The sequence below is a fragment of the Nycticebus coucang genome, chromosome 12 (assembly GCF_027406575.1).
Source record: "Nycticebus coucang isolate mNycCou1 chromosome 12, mNycCou1.pri, whole genome shotgun sequence".
NCBI lineage: Eukaryota > Metazoa > Chordata > Mammalia > Primates > Lorisidae > Nycticebus > Nycticebus coucang.
In genome coordinates this window covers 109,264,574-109,288,235 of record NC_069791.1, presented here as the reverse complement: position 1 = coordinate 109,288,235, position 23,662 = coordinate 109,264,574, and the positions used below count along the sequence as shown (strand labels likewise).

The following is a 23,662-nucleotide window of genomic DNA, read 5'->3' as shown; positions in this document are numbered from 1 at the left end:
AAGCTGCTCTTGAACTGCTGTTGACCAACTCCACATCCCAAAGAACTGGGATTACAGGCATGAGCCACCATACCCAGCCTTAAGCGTCATTTTTAACAACATCAAAAAATTCTCAAATATCTGAGAATAAATCTATCAAAAAGCATTCACAGAAACTTACAAAACATTTTTGAGAGCTAAGAGAGGGCTTCAACACAGAAGGGCTCCACTGTGCTTGTGGATTGAGACATTCAGTCTTATAAACAACGTGAATGCATCCCCAAGTGCTCTATTATTCAAAGCAACCCCAATCAATATTCCACAAGTTTCTATGTGTATGTGGAAATGGACAAGATGATTTTAAAAGGCACGTGGAAATTCAAAATGTCAAGAATAGCCAACACAACCTTAAAGAATAAGGCCAGAGGACTTACACTTACCAGCTAGAAAAACTTTTCATAAAAATATTGCATTTAAGGCAAAGTGAGGGGGGTAGAGTTATGCAAAAAAGAAAAAAGGCAAAGTGATATTGGTACAAGGGAAAAAAAAAAAGGAATATTATACAAAGTCCAGATAAGCACCTAAAACATATGAACACCTGATTTATGACAAAATGGTACTTCAGGGCAGTTAAGAAAAAATCAATAAATGGTACTCAGTCAATTAGATATCTGTAATGGGAGAAAAAATCTTGATGCTTCTCACACACCCCACATATATTACAAAAACAAATTCCACGTAAATTACAGATCTTAAAATAAAACATAAGACAAAACTAGAAATTCAACACAGAATATCTTCATGGCTTTGGAATGGGCAAATATTTCTCAAAAAGGAAAGATGAATCAATAAGATAATAAATTGGGCTATAAAAATGAAATATTTCAGTTTAAAGATATAATTAAGAGAGTGAAAGGAAAACTACAGAGTGGGAAAGATTTTTGAAGGGCATGTATCTTAGGAAGGGCCTATGTCTACAATATACAGACTCCTACAAACCAACAAGAAAAAGAAAGCAACCCAATTAAAAAAAGATTTGAGCAGCTACTTCATAAAAGAGGGTATCTGAATAGTCAATAAGTGTTATGAAGAGGGGATCAACTACACTGCTCATCAGGAAATGACAGCTGAAGCCACAAGGAAATACTACGCACCCTTGGGAACAATACCAAATGTTGGCAGGGACATGGAGCCACCACAGCTCTGCACAAGACTGACTGCTGATGGAAATGTGAGCTCAAGGTGCCTGTTCCCTCTCACTCATTCATTCCACACCTAGCCCAAACTGAACTGTACCTATACATATGTTCTCCATATGAAAATAGTCATAGCAGCACTATTTTTAACAGCCCTAAAGAGGCAATAACCCGAACGCTACCTGGTAAAGCAGATAAACTATAAAGCATCAGTGGAGTTGGATGAGTTCCTGATATGCCAAGAACATAGCAGACTCTCACAAAACAATGATAAGTGAAAGAAACGGGACATAAAAGAGAACACATTAAATTAAAATCAACATCAGGCACAATGGCTTGGAGCCCATAGCTCAGTGGGTAGGGTGCTGGCCACATACACCTGTGCCAGTGGATTCAAACCCGGCCCGGGCCTGCTAACCAACGACGACTGCAACAAAAAAATTGCTGGGCGTTCTGGCGGGCGCCTTTAGTCCCAGCTACTTGGGAGGCTGAAACAAGAGAATCGCTTAAGCCTAAGAGTCTAAGGTTGCTGTGAGCTGTGATGCCACAGCACTCTACCCAGGGCGACATAGTGAGACTCTGTCTCAAAAAAAAAAATCAGGCACAACTAATCCATGATGTGAGAAGTCAGAGTAGGGTTACCTCTGGGAAAGAGGTGGGCAAAGTAACTGGGAGAAAACATGGAGTTGGGCAGATTCCAGGGTCCTGCTAATGTTCTAGTCCTCCATCCTTGTCCTCGTGTGACAGGAGTGGACTGATAAGTAGTGATCATACACTGAGCTGCACATCTATGATTTGTACATTTATTTGCCTCTAAATATTTATCAAAGTTTAGGTTAAGAAATATATCAGGGGGAGGGAGACAAGATGGCGGACTGAAGCCAGCTTTCAACAGAGGCTCCCATCCAGAAGGAGAGTTAAGGGACAGGAATTTAGTAAGTATCCTGGTGGACTTGAGCCACACCAAGAGAGAAGGTTGAAGAACGCACATCAACACCGCTGAGGCAAGCTATGATCACAAGGACGCAAACAAAAGGTACAAAATCCACCACCAAGCGGACGGGAGTCCCCCTCCCCCATGAGACTGGCTCAAGAGCCCCACAATTAAACAAACGGGCAGAAATTAAAGGCCCTCCCACTACACTCCACGGGAGAGACCTTCTAAAAACTGGACCAACCTCCCCTACTGGGGTGCCGTGGCGTTCTCCTGGCGGGCATAAAACTGAATAAAACTTTAAAAATCCTTTGCCGGCAACCCTGAATCCCCAACACTCCCCTCCCGCCCACTGAGGTCTGGAGGCCTGTCCCCCAGGAGTTCGGATTCTTGAGTGATTTCTCAAGGGGAGTGGACAGTCCCCGAGTTGCGACTGGTCAGCATTGACTCTGAGGCACGCGAGTGAGGAGAGGGCACCGGGCTGAGGGGGAGTCACGCCTCGGCGGCACTTCCCTGTGGTGCGGTGTAGCAATACGGCCAGGCATAAAACTGAATGAAACTCTAGCTTCCCCCCCACTCTCACTCGGGGTCTGGGGGCCTGTCCCCCAGGAGTTCGGATCCTTGGGTGATTTCTCGAGGGGAGCGCACAGTGCCCGAGCCACGATTGGTCAGCGCAGACTCTGAGACACGTGAGCGAGGAGAGGGCAACAGGCAGAGGGGGAGTCACGCCTCGGCGGCACTTCCCTGCAGTGCAGTGCAGCAGCCCTCCCCGGGCAAAATTACTACACAAAACTGAATAAAACTCTAGCTTCCCCGCTGAGCGCCCCTACTCTCACTCAGGGTCTGGAGGCCTATCCCCCAGGAGTTCGGATCCTTGGGTGATTTCTCGAGGGGCATGCACAGTGCCCAAGCTGCGTCAGGTCAGCGCTGACTCTGAGACACATGAGCGAGGAGAGGGCACTCTGCTGAGGGGAAATCAAGCCTTGGTGGCACTTCCCTGCGGTGCAGTGCAGCAGCCCTCCCAGGGCGGGCAACAGTACGGCCAGGCATAAAACTGAATGAAACTCTAGCTTCCCCCCGACTCCCACTCGGGGTCTGGGGGCCTGACCCCCAAGAGTTCGGATTCTTGGGGGATCTCTCGAAGGGTGTGGACCCAGCATAAACTGCGGCTGCTCATTGCTGACTCTGGGGCGCGAGACAGAGGAGAAAAGGGTCGGCTGAGTGCCCACACCAAAGCAGCAGTTCCCTGGAGGCAGAGCAACAGCCGTTTTTTTCTTTAACGGCAGAACGGCTCACTTCTGGATATTTTGAGGCCACACCCCCTGTCTCCCTGGGCAACCAGACGAGGCCACTGGTGAGGGGGGGATTTCCTGACACTGCTCACAAACCCGGGAAGCTTCCAGGGCGGGGCCGACCCAGAGAGGTGATCGGACACAAGCCTTCAGCAGCAAAGAGGACACAAACCTCCAGCAGCAAAGACGTTTGAACTCAGAACAGCCCGTCTTCTGTAGGCGATTTCGGCAGGAACAGAGACAGAACCCCGCAAAGTTGTCTGTTCTGTTCTCTTCTGTTAACAGCACCCATCAGGGACGGGGCTAAGCCTGAGTGAACACCTCCTTCCCATCACCTGCATCAAACACTCAAAGATGTCAGGCCCCATCTCCTCCTGCTAAATAGCGGCAGTCTGCGGGGGCCTGGCAGACTTCCTTGCGATTCAGGCAGGTGCAAACCCCTGGAGTGTCTGTTCACTGCAGGCAACTGGGTTAGCCATCTGCAGAGATACCAGTGACTGAGTCCGACGGAGGGGCAATGTGGGGAAGGAGACGTCAACCTTCCCAGACTGCTCTGTTTGCTGGGTGGCTCCTCCTGACTCCATGCTGCACTGGGATGAGCCGTGTCAGAGGAGTCACCAGGCCCCTGTGATCCAGTTCCCCGAGACCTCTTGAACTTTCCCACCCGAGACAGGTGCCGATTGAGACAGTTGATTTGGACCTTTTGAACTGGGCTAATAGACTGAGGACTTTTCAGGCGGTGCCCTGGGTGTGCGGTTGTAGGAAGGTTTGATTCTCCTTTTCCAACTGGGGCCAGAGGGGGGGCAGGCGGGGTGACTTAATTGCTGATTTTTCCACACAGCTGAGACTTCAAGCCAGAGTAGAAGTTGCAATAGGGTCGAACAGAAACCAGCTAAAAACAAGACAGAACCACTTAACTCCACCACACAAGACAGGGCCCCAGTTTCTCAGGCCACAACACTATACGGGCCCTTGATAAAGCCCCAGGGGAAAAATCAAAGGGAGTAAAATAACCATGGGGCGGAATTAGCGGAAAAACTCTGGTAACATGAATAACCAGAATAGATCAACCCCCCCAAGAAAAGATACGGCAGATGTGATTGAAGATCCCATTCATAAACAACTGGCTGAGATGTCAGAAATCGAATTCAGAATTTGGATTGCAGACAAGATTAATAAAATGGAATTAGGAATTCGAGGAGAAATTCAAAAGTTGTCTCAAGAATTTAACGAATTTAAAGACAAAACCACCAAAGACTTAGACACACTGAAGCAAGAATTTACAGCCCTCAAAGATATGAAAAATACAGTAGAATCCCTCAGCAACAGAATGGAGCAAGCAGAAGAAAGGATTTCTGACATTGAAGATAAAGTCTTCAAACGCTCCCAATCTCTCAAAGAGGAAGAGAAATGGAGAGCAAAAACGGATCACTCACTCAGACAGCTCTCAGATAATTTGAAAAAAAGCAATTTACGAATTATTGGGATTTCTGAGAACGATGAAGTGGCCTCGAAGGGCACAGAGGCCCTTCTGCATGAAATTATGAAAGAAAATTTTCCAGACATGCCTAGAGAATCTGAAATTCAGATAGCAGACAGCTTCAGAACCCCAGCGTGATTCAACCCCAATAAGTCATCCCCCAGACATATCATAATTAGCTTCACTAAACTTAACATGAAAGAGAAGATTCTCAAAGCAGCCCGGCGAAAGAAAACTGTTACGTACAGGTAAGAATATTAGAATAACTGCAGATCTCTCTGCTGAAACTTTTCAAGCCAGAAGAGAGTGGTCATCAACTTTTAATCTCCTAAAGCAAAATAACTTTCAACCCCGGATCTTGTATCCAGCTAAACTGAGTTTCATCTATGACGGAGAAATTAAATACTTCAATGACATTCATATGTTGAAAAAATTTGCCATAAGTAAACCAGCTCTTCAGGATATTCTCAGACCTATCCTCCACAATGACCAACCCAATCCTATACCACAAAAGTAAAATCACTCAGAAACTTCGGATCAAACTCCAACTTCCACACTGGCGAAAGGATTAAAAATGTCCACTGGACCTTTGAAAAACTCGATACCCAAAATTCCACCAGACTTATCAATACTCTCCATCAATGTGAATGGCTTAAACTGTCCTCTAAAGAGGCATAGGTTAGCTGACTGGATACAAAAACTCAAGCCAGATATTTGTTGCATACAAGAGTCACATCTTAACTTAAAAGACAAATACAGACTCAGGGTGAAAGGATGGTCATCCATATTTCAGGCAAATGGTAATCAGAAAAAAGCAGGTGTTGCAATTTTATTTGCAGATACAGTAGGCTTTAAACTATCAAAAGTAAGGAAGGACAAGAATGGTCACTTCATATTCGTTAAGGGTAATACTCAACATGATGAGATCTCAATTATTAATATCTATGCACCCAACCAGAATGCACCTCAATTTATAAGAGAAACTCTAACAGACATGAGTAACTTGATTTCCTCCAGCTCCATAATCGTCGGAGATTTCAACACTCCTTTGGCAGTGTTAGATCGATCCTCCAGCAAGAAGCTGAGCACAGAAATCTTAGATTTAAACCTAACCATCCAATATTTAGATTTAGCAGACATCTACAGAACATTTCGTCCCAACAAAACTGAATACACATACTTCTCATCAGCCCACGGAATTTACTCCAAAACTGACCACATTTTAGGTCACAAGTCTAACCTCAGTAAATTTAAAGGAATAGAAATTATTCCATGCATCTTCTCGGACCACCATGGAATAAAATTTGAGCTGAGTAACAACAGGAATCTGCATACTCATACAAAAATATGGAAGTTAAATAACCTTATGCTGAATGATAGCTGGGTCAGAGATGAGATTAAGAAAGAAATCGCCAATTTTTTGGAACAAAACGACAATGAAGACACAAACTATCAGAACCCCTGGGACACCACTAAGGCAGTTCTAAGAGGGAAATTTATAGCACTGCAAGCCTTCCTCAAGAGAACGGAAAGAGAGGAAGTTAACAACTTAATGGGACATCTCAAGCAACTGGAAAAGGAAGAACAGTCCAACCCCAAACCCAGTAGAAGAAAAGAAATAACCAAAATTAGAGCAGAATTAAATGAAATTGAAAACAAAAGAATAATACAACAGATCAATAAATCAAAAAGCTGGTTTTTTGAAAAGGTCAATAAAATAGATAAACCTCTGGCCAACCTAATCAGAAAAAAAAGAGTAAAATCTCTAATATCATCAATCAGAAACAACAAAGACGAAATAACAACAGACTCCTCAGAAATCCAAAAAATCCTTAATGAATATTACAAGAAACTTTATTCTCAGAAATATGAAAATCTGAAGGAAATTGACCGATACTTGGAAGCACGCCACCTTCCAAGACTTAACCAGAATCAAGTGGAAATGTTGAACAGACCCATATCAAGTTCAGAAATAGCATCAACTATACAAAACCTCCCTAAAAAGAAAAGCCCGGGACCAGATGGTTTCACGTCAGAATTCTACCAAACCTTTAAAGAGGAATTAGTACCTATATTACTCAACCTGTTCCAAAATGTAGAAAAAGAAGGAAGACTACCCAACACGTTCTATGAAGCAAACATCACCCTGATCCCCAAACCAGGAAAAGACCCAACAAGAAAAGAAAATTATAGACCACTATCACTAATGAATATAGATGCAAAAATATTCAACAAGATCCTAACAAACAGAATCCAGCAACACATCAAACAAATTATACATCATGACCAAGTTGATTTTATCCCAGGGTGTCAAGGCTGGTTCAACATACGTAAATCTATAAATGTAATTCAGCACATAAACAAATTAAAAAACAAAGACCATATGATTCTCTCAATTGATGCAGAAAAAGCTTTTGATAATATCCAGCATCCCTTCATGATCAGAACACTCAAGAAAATTGGTCTAGAAGGGACTTTTCTTAAACTAATAGAAGCCATCTACAGCAAACCCACAGCCAATATCATACTGAATGGAGTTAAATTGGAATCATTTCCACTCAGATCAGGAACCAGACAAGGCTGCCCATTGTCTCCATTGCTTTTCAACATTGTAATGGAAGTTTTAGCCACCGCAATTAGGGAAGAAAAGGCGATCAAGGGTATCCATATAGGGTCAGAAGAGATCAAACTTTCGCTCTTCGCAGATGATATGATTGTGTATCTGGAAAACACTAGGGACTCTACTACAAAACTCCTAGAAGTGATCAAGGAATACAGCAGCGTCTCAGGTTACAAAATCAACATCCATAAATCGGTAGCCTTTATATACACCAACAACAGTCAAGTTGAAAAAGCAGTAAAGGAATCTATCCCATTCACAGTAGTGCCAAAGAAGATGAAATATTTGGGAATTTACCTAACAAAAGACGTGAAAGATCTCTATAAAGAGAACTATGAAACTCTAAGAAAAGAAATAGCTGAAAATGTTAACAAATGGAAAAACATACCATGCTCATGGCTGGGAAGAATCAACATTGTCAAAATGTCCATACTACCCAAAGCATATATAATTTCAGCGCACTCCCTATTAAAGCTCCACTGTCATATTTTAAAGATCTTGAAAAAACAATACTTCGTTTTATATGGAATCAGAAAAAACCTCGAATAGCCAAGACATTACTCAGAAATAAAAACAAAACAGGAGGAATCACACTACCAGACCTCAGACTTGACTACAAATCGATAGTGATCAAAACAGCATGGTATTGGCACAAAAACAGAGAAGTAGATATCTGGAACAGAATAGAGAACCAAGAGATGAATCCAGCTACTTACCGCTATTTGATTTTTGACAAGCCAATTAAAAACATTCAGTGGGGAAAAGATTCCCTATTTAACAAATGGTGCTGGGTGAACTGGCTGGCAACCTGCAGAAGACTGAAATTGGACCCACACCTTTCACCATTAACTAAGATAGACTCTCATTGGATTAAAGATTTAAACTTAAGACATGAAACTATAAAAATACTAGAGAATGCAGGGAAAACCCTTGAAGAAATCGGTCTGGGTGAGTATTTCATGAGGAGAACCCCCCGGGCAATTGAAGCAGCTTCAAAAATACATTAGTGGGACTTGATCAAACTAAAAAGCTTCTGCACAGCTAAGAACACTGCAAGCAAACAGCCCTCAGAATGGGAGAAGATATTTGCAGGGTATATCTCTGACAAAGGTTTAGTAACCAGAATCCACAGAGAACTCAAACGCATCAGCAAGAAGAAAACAAGGGATCCCATCGCAGGCTGGGCAAGGGATTTGAAGAGAAACTTCTGTGAAAAAGACAGGCGCACGGCCTTCAGACATATGAAAAAATGCTCATCATCTTTAATCATCAGAGAAATGCAAATCAAAACTACTTTGAGATATCATCTAACTCCACTGAGACTAGCCTATATCACAAAATCTCAAGACCAGAGATATTGGCGTGGATGCGGAGAAAAGGGAACACTTCTGCACTGCTGGCGGGAATGCAAATTAATACATTCCTTTTGGAAAGATATATGGAGAACACTCAGAGATCTAAAAATAGATCTGCCATTCAATCCTGTAATCCCTCTGCTGGGCATATACCCAGAAGACCAAAAATCACAACATAACAAAGATATTTGTACCAGAATGTTTATTGCAGCCCAATTCATAATTGCTAAGTCATGGAAAAAGCCCAAGTGCCCATCGATCCATGAATGGATTAATAAATTGTGGTATATGTACACCATGGAATACTATGCAGCCTTAAAGAAAGATGGAGATTTAACTCTTTCATGTTTACATGGATGGAGCTGGAACATATTCTTCTTAGTAAAGTATCTCAAGAATGGAAGAAAAAGTACCCAATGTACTCAGCCCTATTATGAAACTAATTTGGGGCTCTCACATGAAAGCTATAACCCAGTTACAACCTAACAATAGGGGGAAGTGGGAAAGGGGGGGTGGGTAGAGGGAGGGGGATCGGTGGGATCACACCTGTGGTGCATCTTACAGGGGTATTTGCGAAACTTGGTAAATGTAGAATGTAAATGTTCTGGCACAGTAACTGAGATAACGCCGGAAAGGCTATGTTAACCATTGTGATAAAAATGTGTCAAATGGTCTATGAAGCGAGTGTATGATGCCCCATGATCACATCAATGTATACAGTTATGATTTAATAAAAAAAAAAGAAATATATCATTGGCAGGCCGAGCATGGTGGCTTACACCTTTAATTCCAGCACTCTGGGAGATGAAAGCAAGCAGATTGCCTAAGCACAGGAGCTTGAGACCAACCTTAGCAGAGTGAGACCCCATCTCCAAAAGACAGCTGGGCATTGTGGTGGGCACCTGTAGTCCCAGACACTTGGGAGGCTGAGAGAACAAGATCATTTGAGCCCAAGAGTTGGAGATCATTTGATGCCACAGCACTCTAGCAAGGATGACAAAGACTCTGTCTAATTTAAAAAATAAATAAATAAATATACATATATATATATATAATTGCCCTGGTTCAGCACTGCAGGAAAGGTGACAGCAGCACTCCATGAAGTGAGTTGTCACAAACTTAAAACGTCTAAAGCATTATTTCCTTTATCCTAGATCATGCGTCCTCAAACTTTTTAAACAGGGGGCCAATTCACTGTCCCTCAGACCGTTGGAGGGCCGGACTATAGTTTAAAAAAAAAAAACTATGAACAAATTCCTATGCACACTGCACATATCTTATTTTGAAGTAAAAAACAAAACGGAAACAAACACAATTCACACCACTTCATGTGGCCCGTGGGCCGCAGTTTGAGGACGCCTGTCCTAGACCGTAATTCTAAAAGGGCCAAAGTAAAATACCAATATGTGGGAACAGAGGCATTTTCCTCTTGATTCTAACAAGAAAAACAACAGCACACTGCAACAATAAATGGTGACCAACACCTACCCCAAGTGTGAGGGGCAACAGGAGCAGCTGGAGACTGCACTGAGCCTGCAGGGGACCACCAAGTCACCAAGTACAGGCCAGAATCACAGACTGTGCAGCTTAAGCTAGAAATCCGTATTTCAACATGAAATCTCACAGTTTTTAAATGTTGGCAACTTTAAAAACAACTTCAAGCACACTGCACACGGGCACCAGTTTCAAACTCAGTCCTACATGCACCCAAACTCCAAGGACCAAATGCAGTGATGCCACTGGCAGGCACTTGGCAGGATCTACTGTATTGTGATTTTCAACAATAGCTTTGTGAAATGACTTCAGTAATGACTGAACAGTCATTACTTTGAAGTTCAGCTTTTCTCTCTTCAAAAGGTTAATTCATCATTATTTATCCGCCCCCATCACTTCCAATTTAGTTAACTGGGCTGGAGTGGTCCACAGAAGACCAATAATGAAGGGGCACCAGCCTGTGGCCAGGGACGGGGAAGCTGGGAAGAGGCAGGCATTGTAAGTCAGTCTGAGATGGGTTGGAACCCTCAGCTCTACCTTTACCAGCTAAAGGAACTTGAGCAACTTATTAACTTATCTGAGCCTCAGTTTCATCATTTGGAAAACTAAACACAGCAATGCTTACCCTGGGAAGTGCTGCCATGTTATCATCCAATATCAGCCCCCTGGCAGCTCTGTACCAGGGCCTGGTCTGTGCAGCACTTTCTGCTGAAACTACCCCCACCAACCTGAGAGCCAGGTCCTGTTGTTATCTTTATTTTAAACATAAGGAAACAGAAGCTCAGAGAAAGGATGTTACAGGTAGCTCACGCTGTGACAAGCCACTGAGGGGATTTGGACCCTGTCATTTGACTCTGGAGCCAGCAGTCTTAACTGCTGCACTACATAAAGTGCCTCAGAGCTGGCAGGGGAGAGGAGGCAGGTTACACTCATTTCTATCCAATCCTCTGAAAGTGTCATTCTGTCTGAAAGTGTCATTCCAATGCCTTTAAGAACAGCCATAAGAAGCCACAGACCTGGGCGGCGCCTGTGGCTCAAGGAGTAGGGCGCCGGTCCCATATGCCGGAGGTGGCAGGTTCAAACCTAGCCCCGGCCAAAAAAAAAAGAAGCCACAGACCTGACCTTTCCCAAGTCATAGAAGTCAAAAAGCCACCTGCCCCACTCTCTTGTGAGGGATTTAATTAAACATTCAATAGCACGAAGGAGGTTTTAATCAGCCAAAGACTACCTAGCAGCCAGTAAATTGTTAACTAACACTGCTGACCGTGTGGCAATGAAGCCCTGGACAGTCACTCAGGCAGGAGGTGCTCAGCACGTGCTCATCAGCGGAAAACTGCCTATGCAAATGTGCTGGTGCTTCTCTGATCATGAAGGCCAACCAAATCACAAGAAGACAAGAATTCTAATCTGCATGGGAATAGAAAGAGCCACTTTGCAGGGCCAAACGTCAGAAGGTTCAAGATGGAAGGAGAGGTTCAAAGTTAAAAGGGTGCTGGGAAGAAGATGGTAACCAGTTAAATAATTATTAGGTGTTCTGAACTAAAGCAGCTTCTTCACATGAGGTTCTCACTGAATCCTCCTGACAATCCCTCAAGATAGGGAAGATTTTCCCCCTTTGCAGGTGCAAAAAAATCTAAAGCTCAGAAGGAACTTTCTCAAGATCACACAAAACTTACTTGTACAGTCTGACTTCAAAGCCAGGGTTGCCTCTGCCTTGCCCAGCACCTGCCCTCAGCTGGACAGAGGCAGACCAAGAACCTCAGGGTTTACTTTGCACCAGTTCTTGTAAGATCACCACCCCCATAGACAGATAAGATGGAAACCAAAGGAATACAAAAGTCCAGGAAGTCTAGGGGGTCTCTAGGAAAAGTTATGCCCTTGAAAAGCTCATCAACCAGCCCATAACACTACCCCCAACAGAGTCCCAGGGAAGCCTCCCAGAGACGACAGTCTCAGAGGCATTACTGAGGCTGACGTCTGAGGAGGTCAAGGCAGTGATTTCTATACGTAAGTCCTTGATGCTGGCTTTTCTCTAAACTGGCTCCCTCCTTCCCTAGCTTTTTAAAGAGGAAGAAACACAGGGTCATGGAAGAAAACTCAGTTGTGACAGGAATCCCTCTCAAAGCTGTCCCTCGGCCCAACAGGAACCACATTCATTACTGAAAATGAGTAACTAAATGTCTTCACACAACAATTAAGTAAACGAGATGAGGTATTTTATTAACCAGTGTGATGTAAGCATTTCTAATTTTATATAAAATCAGCACATTGTACCCCATAAATGCATTAATGTATACATGATCTATGTGTTTATGATTTAATAAAAAAACAAGTAACTGGTGAGATGAACAAGAATCAGAGATCTGCTAGCACTCTAGGAGGCCAAGGCAGGTGAATTGCTTGAGCTCATGAGTTCAAGACCAGCCTGAGCAAAAGTGAAACCCCATCTCTACTAAAAATAGACAAACTGAGGCAAGAGGATTGCTTGAGCCCACGAGTTTGAGGTTGCTGTGAACTATTACGCCACAGCACTCTATCCAGGACAACAGCTTGAGACTCTGTCTCCAAAAAAAAAAGAATCAAAGATCTGTTGAAATCACCACATATCTACCCTGTTTCCCCAAAAATAAGACATCCTCTGAAATAAGGACTCCTCCGAAGATAAGACCTACTTACAGGAAAGATAATACGTCCCCTGAAAATAAGACCTAGTGCATCTTTGGGAGCACACCTTAAAATAAGACACTGTCTTATTTTCGGGGAAACAGGGTATACATATATCAAAATACAAGTGCCCCCCAAAATTTGCACCAATATTATGTACCAATTAAAAAAAAAAACTTTAATTTTTTTTTAAAAAGGCCAGGCACAGTGGCTCATGCCTATAATTCCGGCACTTTGGGAAGCCAAGGAAGGAGGATTACTGGAGACCAGGACAAGAGCCCATTCCCACCAAAGATCAAAAAATTAATTGGGCATGGTGGCACACGCCCATAGTCCAGCTTCGCAAGAGGCCAATCTCCTGAGCCCAGGAGTTTAAGGCTATAGTGAGCATGATGCAGCCACTGTACTCCAGAAGAGCAGCAACATGAGGGGAGGGAAAAGGCTAAGGACTCAGTGGACAGAGAACTTCCAGAGGCTTCCACCAGTGAGGCCTGCTTGCTGGGATAGGAGAACTAGCAACAGACAGCACATTTTACTCAGCAATAACAAAGACATGATCACAGTACAAGAAAGACAGGGATGTGGAGCCACAAGCAGGGTTGGAAGGAACCTGCCCTTTGAAAGGTAAGGTACCACAGGACATTTTCATGGGACATGATGCACTTCAAGGTTCAATCCAAAGCAAATCACTTTGAACAGTTTTCTCATGGGTACAGTGGTGATAATAACTGTCCCTACTACTCATAGGACTGCTGTGAGAACTGAATGAGTTAATTTATATCAAAGACTAAACAAGTGCCAGGCTTGCACTAAGCAGTAAGTGTTAACAGTTACCATTATTAGCATCAACCCTGCTGTTCACAACATCAAATGCATGACAGCAGAACTCCAAGCTCAGAGACCTCCAGGGTTTCTGTTGTAGTTGTTGAAGACATTTGATTACGAAATGCCATATTGTCCTTATGCAAAAAATTAAAACAAGTTATTAATTTCCCAGCCATTGCCAAACCACATTGGGGAAATAAGCACTTGACTGCAGGCTCCAAACCCAGAAAAGACTGTACCACATGGCTCTGAGAATTCTGCACAAAGGATGACTTCATTTAAATCATGATCCCAGGAAACACCATTATTATTTTGACCACAAGTAAGACACGGATTTCTGAGCACCCACCCCAGTGCCAAACAGTGACTGCCTTGCCCACTATTTAAAAATAAATAAAAATAAATAGAGAGGGCAAAAGAGAAGACAAGCTCTTTCAAGCCACAGTCAGGCAGCATGGTACCTGTTTCAGTTTTGCTGGGGAAGCCTGCCGCCTGTTTGATCGCTGCTGCGGTGAGCGCTAACCCTCGACTCCTCTTCAAGCCATGCTGCAGGACGGCTTCAAACTGGGCACACAGACAGGTCACCCTGCAAGAGAAACAATGACTCATCAATCCACCCAGGGAAGGGAGTAACCACCAGGGCGGCCCCAGCATCTCTAGGGACAGAGCAAGCCACCAGGGGCAAATCACAGGAGACGTCTGGATTTACCAGGATGGTAACGGACCTGCCCAGTCCACCAGCCTCCCGGCATTTATGTTCATTTCACATAATCAGGGATGCCTTGCACAGGCCAGTCATATTCATCAGACATGAAGGTATAGTAACAATTTGCAAGGAGTAAGAGGAAAGGGAACTGGTACCAGCTAGGGGGACAGAGATAACAATTTAAAAACCAATCAGTTTGGGGTGGGGAGCACAACAATTATATCCAATTCACAAGTTTTAATTCTAATTCAGATTATATGTAGTTTAAAGAACAAGATTATATTTTCAGAGGCTGAATTCACCAACCTGCCAAATTGGAAATATTGTGTAATTTCACGGCCTGTTACATGCACTGAAAAAAAAATATGAATTCTGATTCTTGTTCTGCATTTTGTTATAAGAGATTACATTGTGGATGCGGAACCAGAGTTGACAGAAATTTCAATTAAGTTACAATTACTGTGCATTTAATTGAATTTGTTTCTCGATAACCAAAGAAATGGTAATTTCAGGAACATCTCTACAAAGAGATGAGATCACAGCAACTACACTCAATACTTAGCAATCCAGGGCTCCTGGGCCCTGCCCAACTGGGTCTGTGTACTTTAGAATCCTTTCCATTCATTCCTGCAGCAAATGTTAAGAAATCCTGAACAGCTCCCATGTGCCGAGCTCTGAGGATACAAAGGTGGGAGTGAGGCAGGCAAGGTCTCTGCCTTCCCACGTTTGCATGCTTCTAGCAGAGGAAGGCACACAAATAAACTGACCAGATCATTTTAGTTAATGAGAACTTTGAAGAAAATAAGACAGGATGAGGTAGTAGGGTGGAGATAGACAGGGACAGGCTTAGATTCTGTGACCTGAATAGAGGCAGGCTTGGAGTTATGACCTGGCTATGACAAGGGCAGCAGGCTAGATAGACAGGCCCAATGCAAAGGCCGTGTGGCTACCACCACTCAGCTGAAACTTGCCTAAGAGCTGGCATTTGCTGTTTCACCCATCCCTACACCTGTGGTAACAATACTCCAGGTGTTTATCATTCTGTGGGTGGTAAAATATTTTCAAACCCATTACTTCTCTTACTCCTCCCAGAAAACACTACAATATGGGTGGGGCAAGTATTATTATCTCCATTCTATACTTGAAGAAGATGAGGCTTAAAGACATTCAAGTGACCTCCTGAAGACAGTGATTAATAAGGAGCAACATCTGCACTCCAGCCCCACCCATTCCATGCTGATCCAGTACAATTTCCACCATGCCCCATTCCACCAAGACAAAAAGATGAGTCTACACCAGACAAACCTAACATAGCATCTGCAAACACACAGCACTCATGTCTTCCCACTGTAGTCTGTGCCCGTGACAGACATCACTAGTCCATCCTAGCATTCTAGTTTTCAGCTGCCAAATGATCAAAGTCTAACCCTCCACAGATGGAAGTCTATTTGGGACCCAAAACCTAAGATACGTAAGTTCTGTCAACTGCACTGTTTGGTTTCTATCATCTATCTTGTGTTTTCTGGACCCCTGCACCTAGCTCAGTACCTGGTCCATAGTGTGAGCTCCACAAATGCCTTTCCAGGGAGTAGGCAAATTGCCCCTGCCTTTCTCAGTTCCAGTGGTGATTAAACTTGAATCACAGGTCCCAGAACACTCCCCCGTATTGAAACAGCCCTCATTTATAGGCAGATGTCATTCTTAAATATTAGATGTGTACACACTAGTCTCTGCACATAGGTAGGTGTTTGAGGGCAACATTGAAACCTGAGATACCTATCAAAACCAGGATGGCAACCAAAACTGTGCCCCCTAACAAATGCACAGTATTTGTCCATTTTGCACTACTGTAAAGAAAATACCCAAGGATGGGTGATTTATAAAGAAAAGAGGTTTTTGGCTCGGCACCCATAGCTCAGTGAGTAGGGCACCAGCCACATACACGGAGGCTGGCGGCTTTGAGCCTGGGCGTTGTGGTGGGCACCTGTGGTCCCAGCTACTTGGGAGGCTGAGGCAAGAGGGTTGCTTAAGCCCAAGAGTTGGAGGTTGCTATGGGCTATGACGCCACAGCACTCTACCAAAGACAACATACTGAGGGTCTGTCTCAAAAAAATAAATAAATAAAAATAGGAAAAGAAGTTTATTTGGATCATGGCTCTGCAGGCTGTCCAACAAACATGGCACTCACATCTGCTTCTGGTGAGGATTTGGGGGAGCTTCTAATCAAGTGAAAAGTGAGGGAACAGGTGTGTCACATGGTGAGCGTGGGACCGAGAAATGCAAGAGCAGGTGCCAGGCTCTACTAAACCACCAGCTCGTGAGTGAACTACTGGAGAACTCACCCTGCTGTGGGGAGGGCACCAGCCATACACGAGGCGGAGCCCTCACCATCCCAACACCTCCCAGCAGGCCCACACACAACACGAGAGATCAAATTTCAACATGAGATTTGGAAGGGCCAAACATCCAAACCCTATCATAGAAAATAAAGCTGAACAAGGGCCCTGACGCAGACCAAAAAAAAAAAAAAAAAAAAAGCCACCTGGGCTGTGTTTAGAGTTCTTCATAATTAACCAAAGCCTCTATCTTTAAAAGAATAGTTTGCAATGCAAGAAACAACTCAATAACCCCTGTCTATGTGCTTGGCTCCAGTGCACAGGTCAGTAACTGGCAGGCCAGGTCTCTAAGGGGAATGGAATGCAGAGGAACAGAACAAACCCCGTCAAGAGGTTTGGGTTACATCATCAGTACAACCCCCCAGAGGCACACAGGTCACAATCAACCTAACACAGCAGGAAAACCCAGGTGTCGCTAAGCCTGTAATTAACTCCTAATGAATGGAGCACTTAATAACAGTGAATGTTTTAATTTAAAAAAGAAAAACAACTCACAAAGTCACTCCACGTTCTTATGTACACCAGATGGATAGGTAAAGATGTGGTATATCTATACAACAGAATATTATTTGGCAACACAAAGGAATAAAAGTACTGACATAGATGAACCTTAAAAATATTATGCTGGGCGGCACCTGTAGCTCGGTGACTAGGGTGCTGGCCCCATATACAGAGGGTGGAAGGTTCAAACCCGGCCCCGGCCAAACTGCAACAACAACAAAAAAAAAAAAAAAAGCGGGTGTTGTGGCAGGCACTGAGGCAAGAGAATCACCTAAGCCCAAGAGCTGGAGGTTGCTGTGAGATGGGACGCCACAGCACTCTACTGTGGGCAACATAGTGAGACTCTGTCTCTAAAAAATATATACATTATGCTAAAGGAAAGAAATCTGACCAAAAAAGCCACACACTGTATAATTCCATGAAGTGTTCAGAAAAGGTAAACATAGATGGTCCCCAACTTAATGATAGTCTGACTTACAATTTTTGACTTTACAATGGGATTATCAGGACATAACCCCACCACAAGTAGAAGTGCACCTGCCCAGGGAAACAGAAAGTCAGTCAGTGGTAGTCTAGGTATGGTCTGGAATTGGAAGGAGGAATTAACTACAAACTGACACAAGAAAATTTGGGGGGGAAATGAAAATGCTCTAAAACTGAATTGTAGTGATGGCTGCACAACTCTATAAACTTATTTAAAAAAACAAAAATCGGGCAGCACCTGTGGCTCAGTGAGTAGAGCACTGGCCCTATATACTGAGGGTGGTGGGTTTGAACCCGGCCCCAGCCAAACTGCAACAAAAAAAAACAGCTGGGCATTGTGGCAGGTGCCTGTAGTCCCAGCTACTTGGGAGGCTGAGGCAAGAGAATCACCTAAGCCCAAGAGCTAGAAGTTGCTATGAGCTGTGACACCACGCACCCTACCGAGGTTGACACAATGAGACTCTGTCTCTAAAAAACAAAAATCACTGAATTGTATACTTATATGGCATAGATTTTTATAGCATGTTAAAAAAAAGCTGTGTAAAGAAAAACTTCTCTCAAAGTGCTCAGTGAAATTTGATGAAATAGTAAAGGAGTTAGTGAAGGAAAATGAAATAACTTCCTCCTGCTGAATGTAAAACTGTCTACCAACACCAGCACAGCTCGATGCTGCAGACTCCACAAGCGTGTTTTCACAAGCGTTGTCCTAGATTTCAAGACTGCTCAACCTGCCACATTAATCTACAAAAAGATTCATAAGAACCCTATACTTTTTATGGCAAATGTAAGGACAACAGACAGGCTCATTAATAAATGCTTTGATGAATTGCATCAAATTAACCTTGTAACGAAGAGGACTACTTCAAATTGATTCTTTTTCGATGGTACAGCTTTACTGGAACTTTTTTTGAGAAACCCAGATACAATCAAGAAAATGAACTGGATTATCCTCATCTGTCAAAACTTCAACATTACCTAGAATGGAGTCAGCTATATCAAAAAAATAACCAATTAACTACACTGTGCCACCAAGTCCTTACTGTAATTTTTATTGGAATTGTATTAAATTTACATGTTAATGTAGGAAGAATTGACATATTTAGTTTAATAAGTCTTCCACTTATTTTTTTTTTTTTTAGAGACAGAGTCTCATTTTATCACCCTCAGTAGAGTGCCGTGGCGTCACAGGTCACAGCAACCTCAAACTCCTGGGCTTACGTGATTCTCCCAAGTAGCTGGGACTACAGGCGCCCACCACAACGCCCGGTTATTTTTTTGTTGCAGTTTGGCCGGGGCTGGGTTCAAACCCACCACCCTCAGTATATGGGGCCGGCGCCCTACTCACTGAGCCACAGGCGCTGCCCCAGTCTTCCACTTGTTAAGATCAGCCTAGGATACAGAACAAGACAGGGAGGGAGAGAGCAGGAGGGAAGTGGGTGTGGTTACAAAGAACAATATAAAGATCCTGTGACGATGAAACTGTGTCTTGAAGGTGATATTAGAAACAGGAACCTACACAGATAATGAAACTGTACAGAACTAAACACACACACACAAAAAAAGTACAAGTAGAACTACAGAAATCAGAACTACTATCCCAGAGTTTGATAAGATGTTACTACTGGAGGAAACTAGTAAAGGATAAAAAGGATCTTTCTGTATTATTTCTTCCAACTACATGTGAATCCACAATTATCTCAAAAGTAAGAGGTTTTCTTTTTGGTTTGTTTTTTTAAGACAGAGTGCCACTAGCATCAGCCTAGCTTACAGCAACCTCAAACTCTTGGACTCAAGCAGTCCTCTTGCCTCAGCTTCCCAAGTAGCTGGGTGTCACCCTTGCTCAGGCTGGTCTTGAACTCTTGAACTCTTGAACTCAGGCAATCCACCCACCTTGGCCTGCCAGAGAGCTAGGATCCTAGGCATAAGAAGACATTGAAATTTTCTAGCAAACATAGGTCACAGTAAGCCACCGCTTTTCACCCATCAGACTGACAAAACTTTAAAATCACACTCAAGACTATTAGCAAGAAAGAAGAGAAAAGGGCAGCTTCACTCACTACAGGTAGAAATGTTTAGAAAGTTGGAAGCTGTTCTCTTTGACTCAGCAACCCAACTCCTGGAAATTTATTCCAAAAGAATAAAATCCTCAGTAAATAAGGAAAGATGCTCAAGGATATTTGGTGCTTCTTAGTGCAGAGTAGTAAAAATTAGAAACAAACTTAGTATCCAGCAGGCAACTGTTTGTACAACTGGCAACATGCAGTATGATGCAGACTTTTTTAAAAAGAATTATCAGAAATATAACTTGGAAAGATTTCAAAAGGGGAGTGCCAAGAGAGAACATAACCGTACAGAACATTATGTATGGTCCTGTTTTTATAAAACAATAGCAATAACAATGATATAAATGTATATTTTATTTGTAAATGATTATATGAGCATGGAAAAAAACAGACCAAATAATTCCTGGTTATTAACATAAGTTAACCAGAGAGAGGGAGAAAATGCGGGAGAGAAAAAAGGAACCCCTCCTTCAAAAATAAAACAGTTGACAAGAAACACAAAAAAATGCAAGCTTGGCAATAGTGAAAACTCATAAGGCGGTAGTTTTCAAGGTACCCTAACTGAAGGTTTAGGACACACAGGAGAGAGGCATGTAAAAAGAATCAAATTCATCTTCCAGAGGAACAAAGAAATAGAAAATTAGCCTATTTATAAACAGACTGAATCACAATATCTGACAATTTTCAAAAGATACTAAGAGAAACAAAATAACTGTCCTCTCTGGTCTAAATGCAAACACTACTTGGGGTTCTCTTGGCAGTGGAGGAACTTAAAAATCAAGAACCCAACCTGGCAGCTGACATGGAATCAGCTGAAGGAGCCAGGAGCCAGTACATCAAAAAGGGAAAAGAGAATGGAAAAAACAAGAGCTTCTGGATGCAGAAAGAATATGAGCTGTGATGTTACGGCACTCTACCGAGGGTGATAAACTAGGAGTCTGTTTCCAAAAAAAAAAAAGATGATCACCCAAGCTAGCGTGCAATACCATCATAGCTCTAACTACCATCTCTAACTCCTGGGTTTGAGCAATCCTTCTGCCCCAGCCTCTCAAGTAGCCGGGTTTACAGGCACACACTACCACATCCAACTGAATTTTTTTTTTTTAAAGATAGGGTCTCACTGTTTTGCCCAGGTCGGTCTCGAACTCCTGGCCTCAAGTGATCCTCCCAATTCAGCCTTATAAAGTGCTGGGATTAGAGGAGTGAGGGTCCATGCCCAGTCTATATTAATCACCTTGTTATGTCAAGAAAAAATATAACCAACTCGTCAATCTTTGATTTCACCCACAGTATTAATTACAACAAGGTCTGAGTAGATGATGCCTTGGAATTCCACATCAAGCCAACCTCTAGCTCAGGTGGAATTCAGAAATGGCCAAAATTGTGAAAACAGTACACAAAATGTCCAAAATTTAAGAAATAATACTCTAATGGATAGGGTTCAAATACTTTTCCAGAACAGCAAAAACCTGTTGACGTTCCAGCCTCATCTCCCGACACATCCCACCACTGCTGTTCCTTGTGCCTTCACACTTGCTCTTCCTTCTACCCAGAGTTCCCATCCCACCCACATGACTACTAACAACCCACCGGCACTTCTACACCATCCGATTATTATTATAGGTCACCATAATGGTCCACAACTTACAGGTCCATCTTCCAGATTCAATTTTGAGTTCCTTGAAGACAGTAACCATCTCATTCACTTGCATCCCCAATGCCAATAGAGTACTCTATAAACTAATATCTGTTGAACTGGGAGAATTAATGAGGCAATCTTATTCTAGCTAATAACTTCCAAAAAAGAACCTCAAATATGTCTACCCATAAAAAGAAATTATACTGAGTCTGTTAAGTTCTTACTGGATGTACCAAGCAAACATTACTATAGCTCATCCTCACTATAACCCTAGGAAGTGGGAACCACTAACATCATCTGATTTCCTAGAAGGTGTCAGAAAGGCTTAGTAGAGCATGTAGTCCAGGCGGACAATCAAAGATGGCGGCTGAGTCACAGCCTCCCTGCAACAGGGCACGGTGAGTCTGGGGAGATAAGACTCCAGGCATCTCTGGCTGGTGGAATCTGGGATACACGGAGTCAGCAAGGGACTTCTGGACCCCAAGAGGAAGAAAAAAACAGTGGAAAACTGGCATGTGGTTGCGTGTGTCGGATCGACCTAATCCCGCCAGCAGCCGTAAGTACAAGCAGCAGTGAGACTGCAAACTGGAAAGGCCTTACCTGTGAACTGTTTCGGTGTTTTTGGACTTGGCACTCAGTTGAACTGCCTTTGGGGAGAACTTGAACAGGAGTGTGGAGAACTTTGGGCATTGTCTAGGGCCCCAGACTGAGCCGCTGAGCCGCTGAGCTGGACAGAGCTAATAGTGTTTCGTTGTGGGCCACAGGGAGCCATTGTGAGAGAACTGCCCCGGCAAGCTCCACCCTCAGGGTCGCAGAGCAAGGATTAGGCGGGAGCTAGTAACTGAGCAGCCTAAAGGCCAGGACTGAGTTCCTTACAGCCTTAACCCTCAGGGGCAGAATGAGACCGGTTTTCGCACACTGGAGTCTCGGGCTGTTACCCTGGGCAGAGTGCTATGGTGTCAAAGCTCATAGCAACCTCAAACTCCTGGGCTTGGCGCCGCCTGGACCTCCATAACAGATGCGCCGCGATACCCAACCCACGACCTGTGCCCGCCAGGCCTCCGCATGCCCTGACCAGGAACTGTGGGAGCTGCGCAACCCTACGTCCTCTCTCCTGTACCCTCCCTGCCTCCACACCAGCCTACTCATCTGGCCAGGGACTCTGGTAGCCGCGTGCCCTCCAGAGCCCTCCCTGCCTCTGCGCAGAGCCCTTCTCCTGGCCAGAGACTGCTGGAGCCTTGGGCTCTCTGTGCCAAAGTCACTGGGCACCAGGCACTCCCAGAACCGGGCACAATACCTCCCACCCTGTTGCTGGATCTGAGAGTGTCACACTCCGGAGCTGCTTCCACAACCAGAACTCCCCGGCTGGGGCAGCCCCAAAGGAACTACACAGGGCCACTCCCTACAAAGATCCACCAACAATAGAGTGATCCCGCTGAGGCCTAATCTTGGAGAAACACCTCCCCAACTCTGAGGACAGCCAGAGGCAATGGTGAAAAACAATCATGAGGCAAAATCAACAGAAAAACTCTGGCAACATGAATAGTCAGAGTAGACCAATTCCCCCAAGGATCAATGGGGCAGACACAGCACAAGATCCCATGCACAAAAAAATAGATGAGATGTCAGAAATCGAATTCAGAATCTGGATAGTAAATAAGATCGAATTAGAATTCCAAGCAGTAACCCAAAAGATATCTCAAGAATTCAACGAATTCAAAGACCAAATAACCAAAGATTTTGACACATTGAGACAAGAAGTTGCAGCCCTCAAAAATCTGAGAACCACAGTAGAATCCCTCAGTAACAGAATGGAGCAAGCAGAAGAAAGGATTTCTGACATTGAAGACAAAGCTTTCAAACGCTCCCAAACTCTCAAAGAGGAAGAGAAATGGAGGGCAAAAACAGATCACTCTCTCAGAGAGCTCTTGGATAATTCAAAGAAAATCAATATTAGTCTTATAGGGATCCCCGAAAGTGACGAAGTGGCTTCACAAGGCACAGAGTCTCTTCTCCATGACATTATGAAGGAGAA

The 23,662-nt window shown here is 43.6% G+C and overlaps 1 protein-coding gene across 3 annotated transcripts in view; it reads right to left on the bottom strand.

Annotated features, from left to right (window-relative positions):
- The window catches only part of SNX29 (sorting nexin 29), a 640,705-nt gene that overhangs the window by 562,649 nt on the left and 54,394 nt on the right, over positions 1 to 23,662 (bottom strand). For all 3 annotated transcript variants that reach the window (XM_053556354.1, XM_053556355.1, XM_053556356.1), the window contains exon 4: positions 14,301 to 14,425. In XM_053556354.1, coding sequence (XP_053412329.1) covers positions 14,301 to 14,425 — 125 coding nt within the window. The remainder of the gene's footprint in view (positions 1 to 14,300; positions 14,426 to 23,662) is intronic.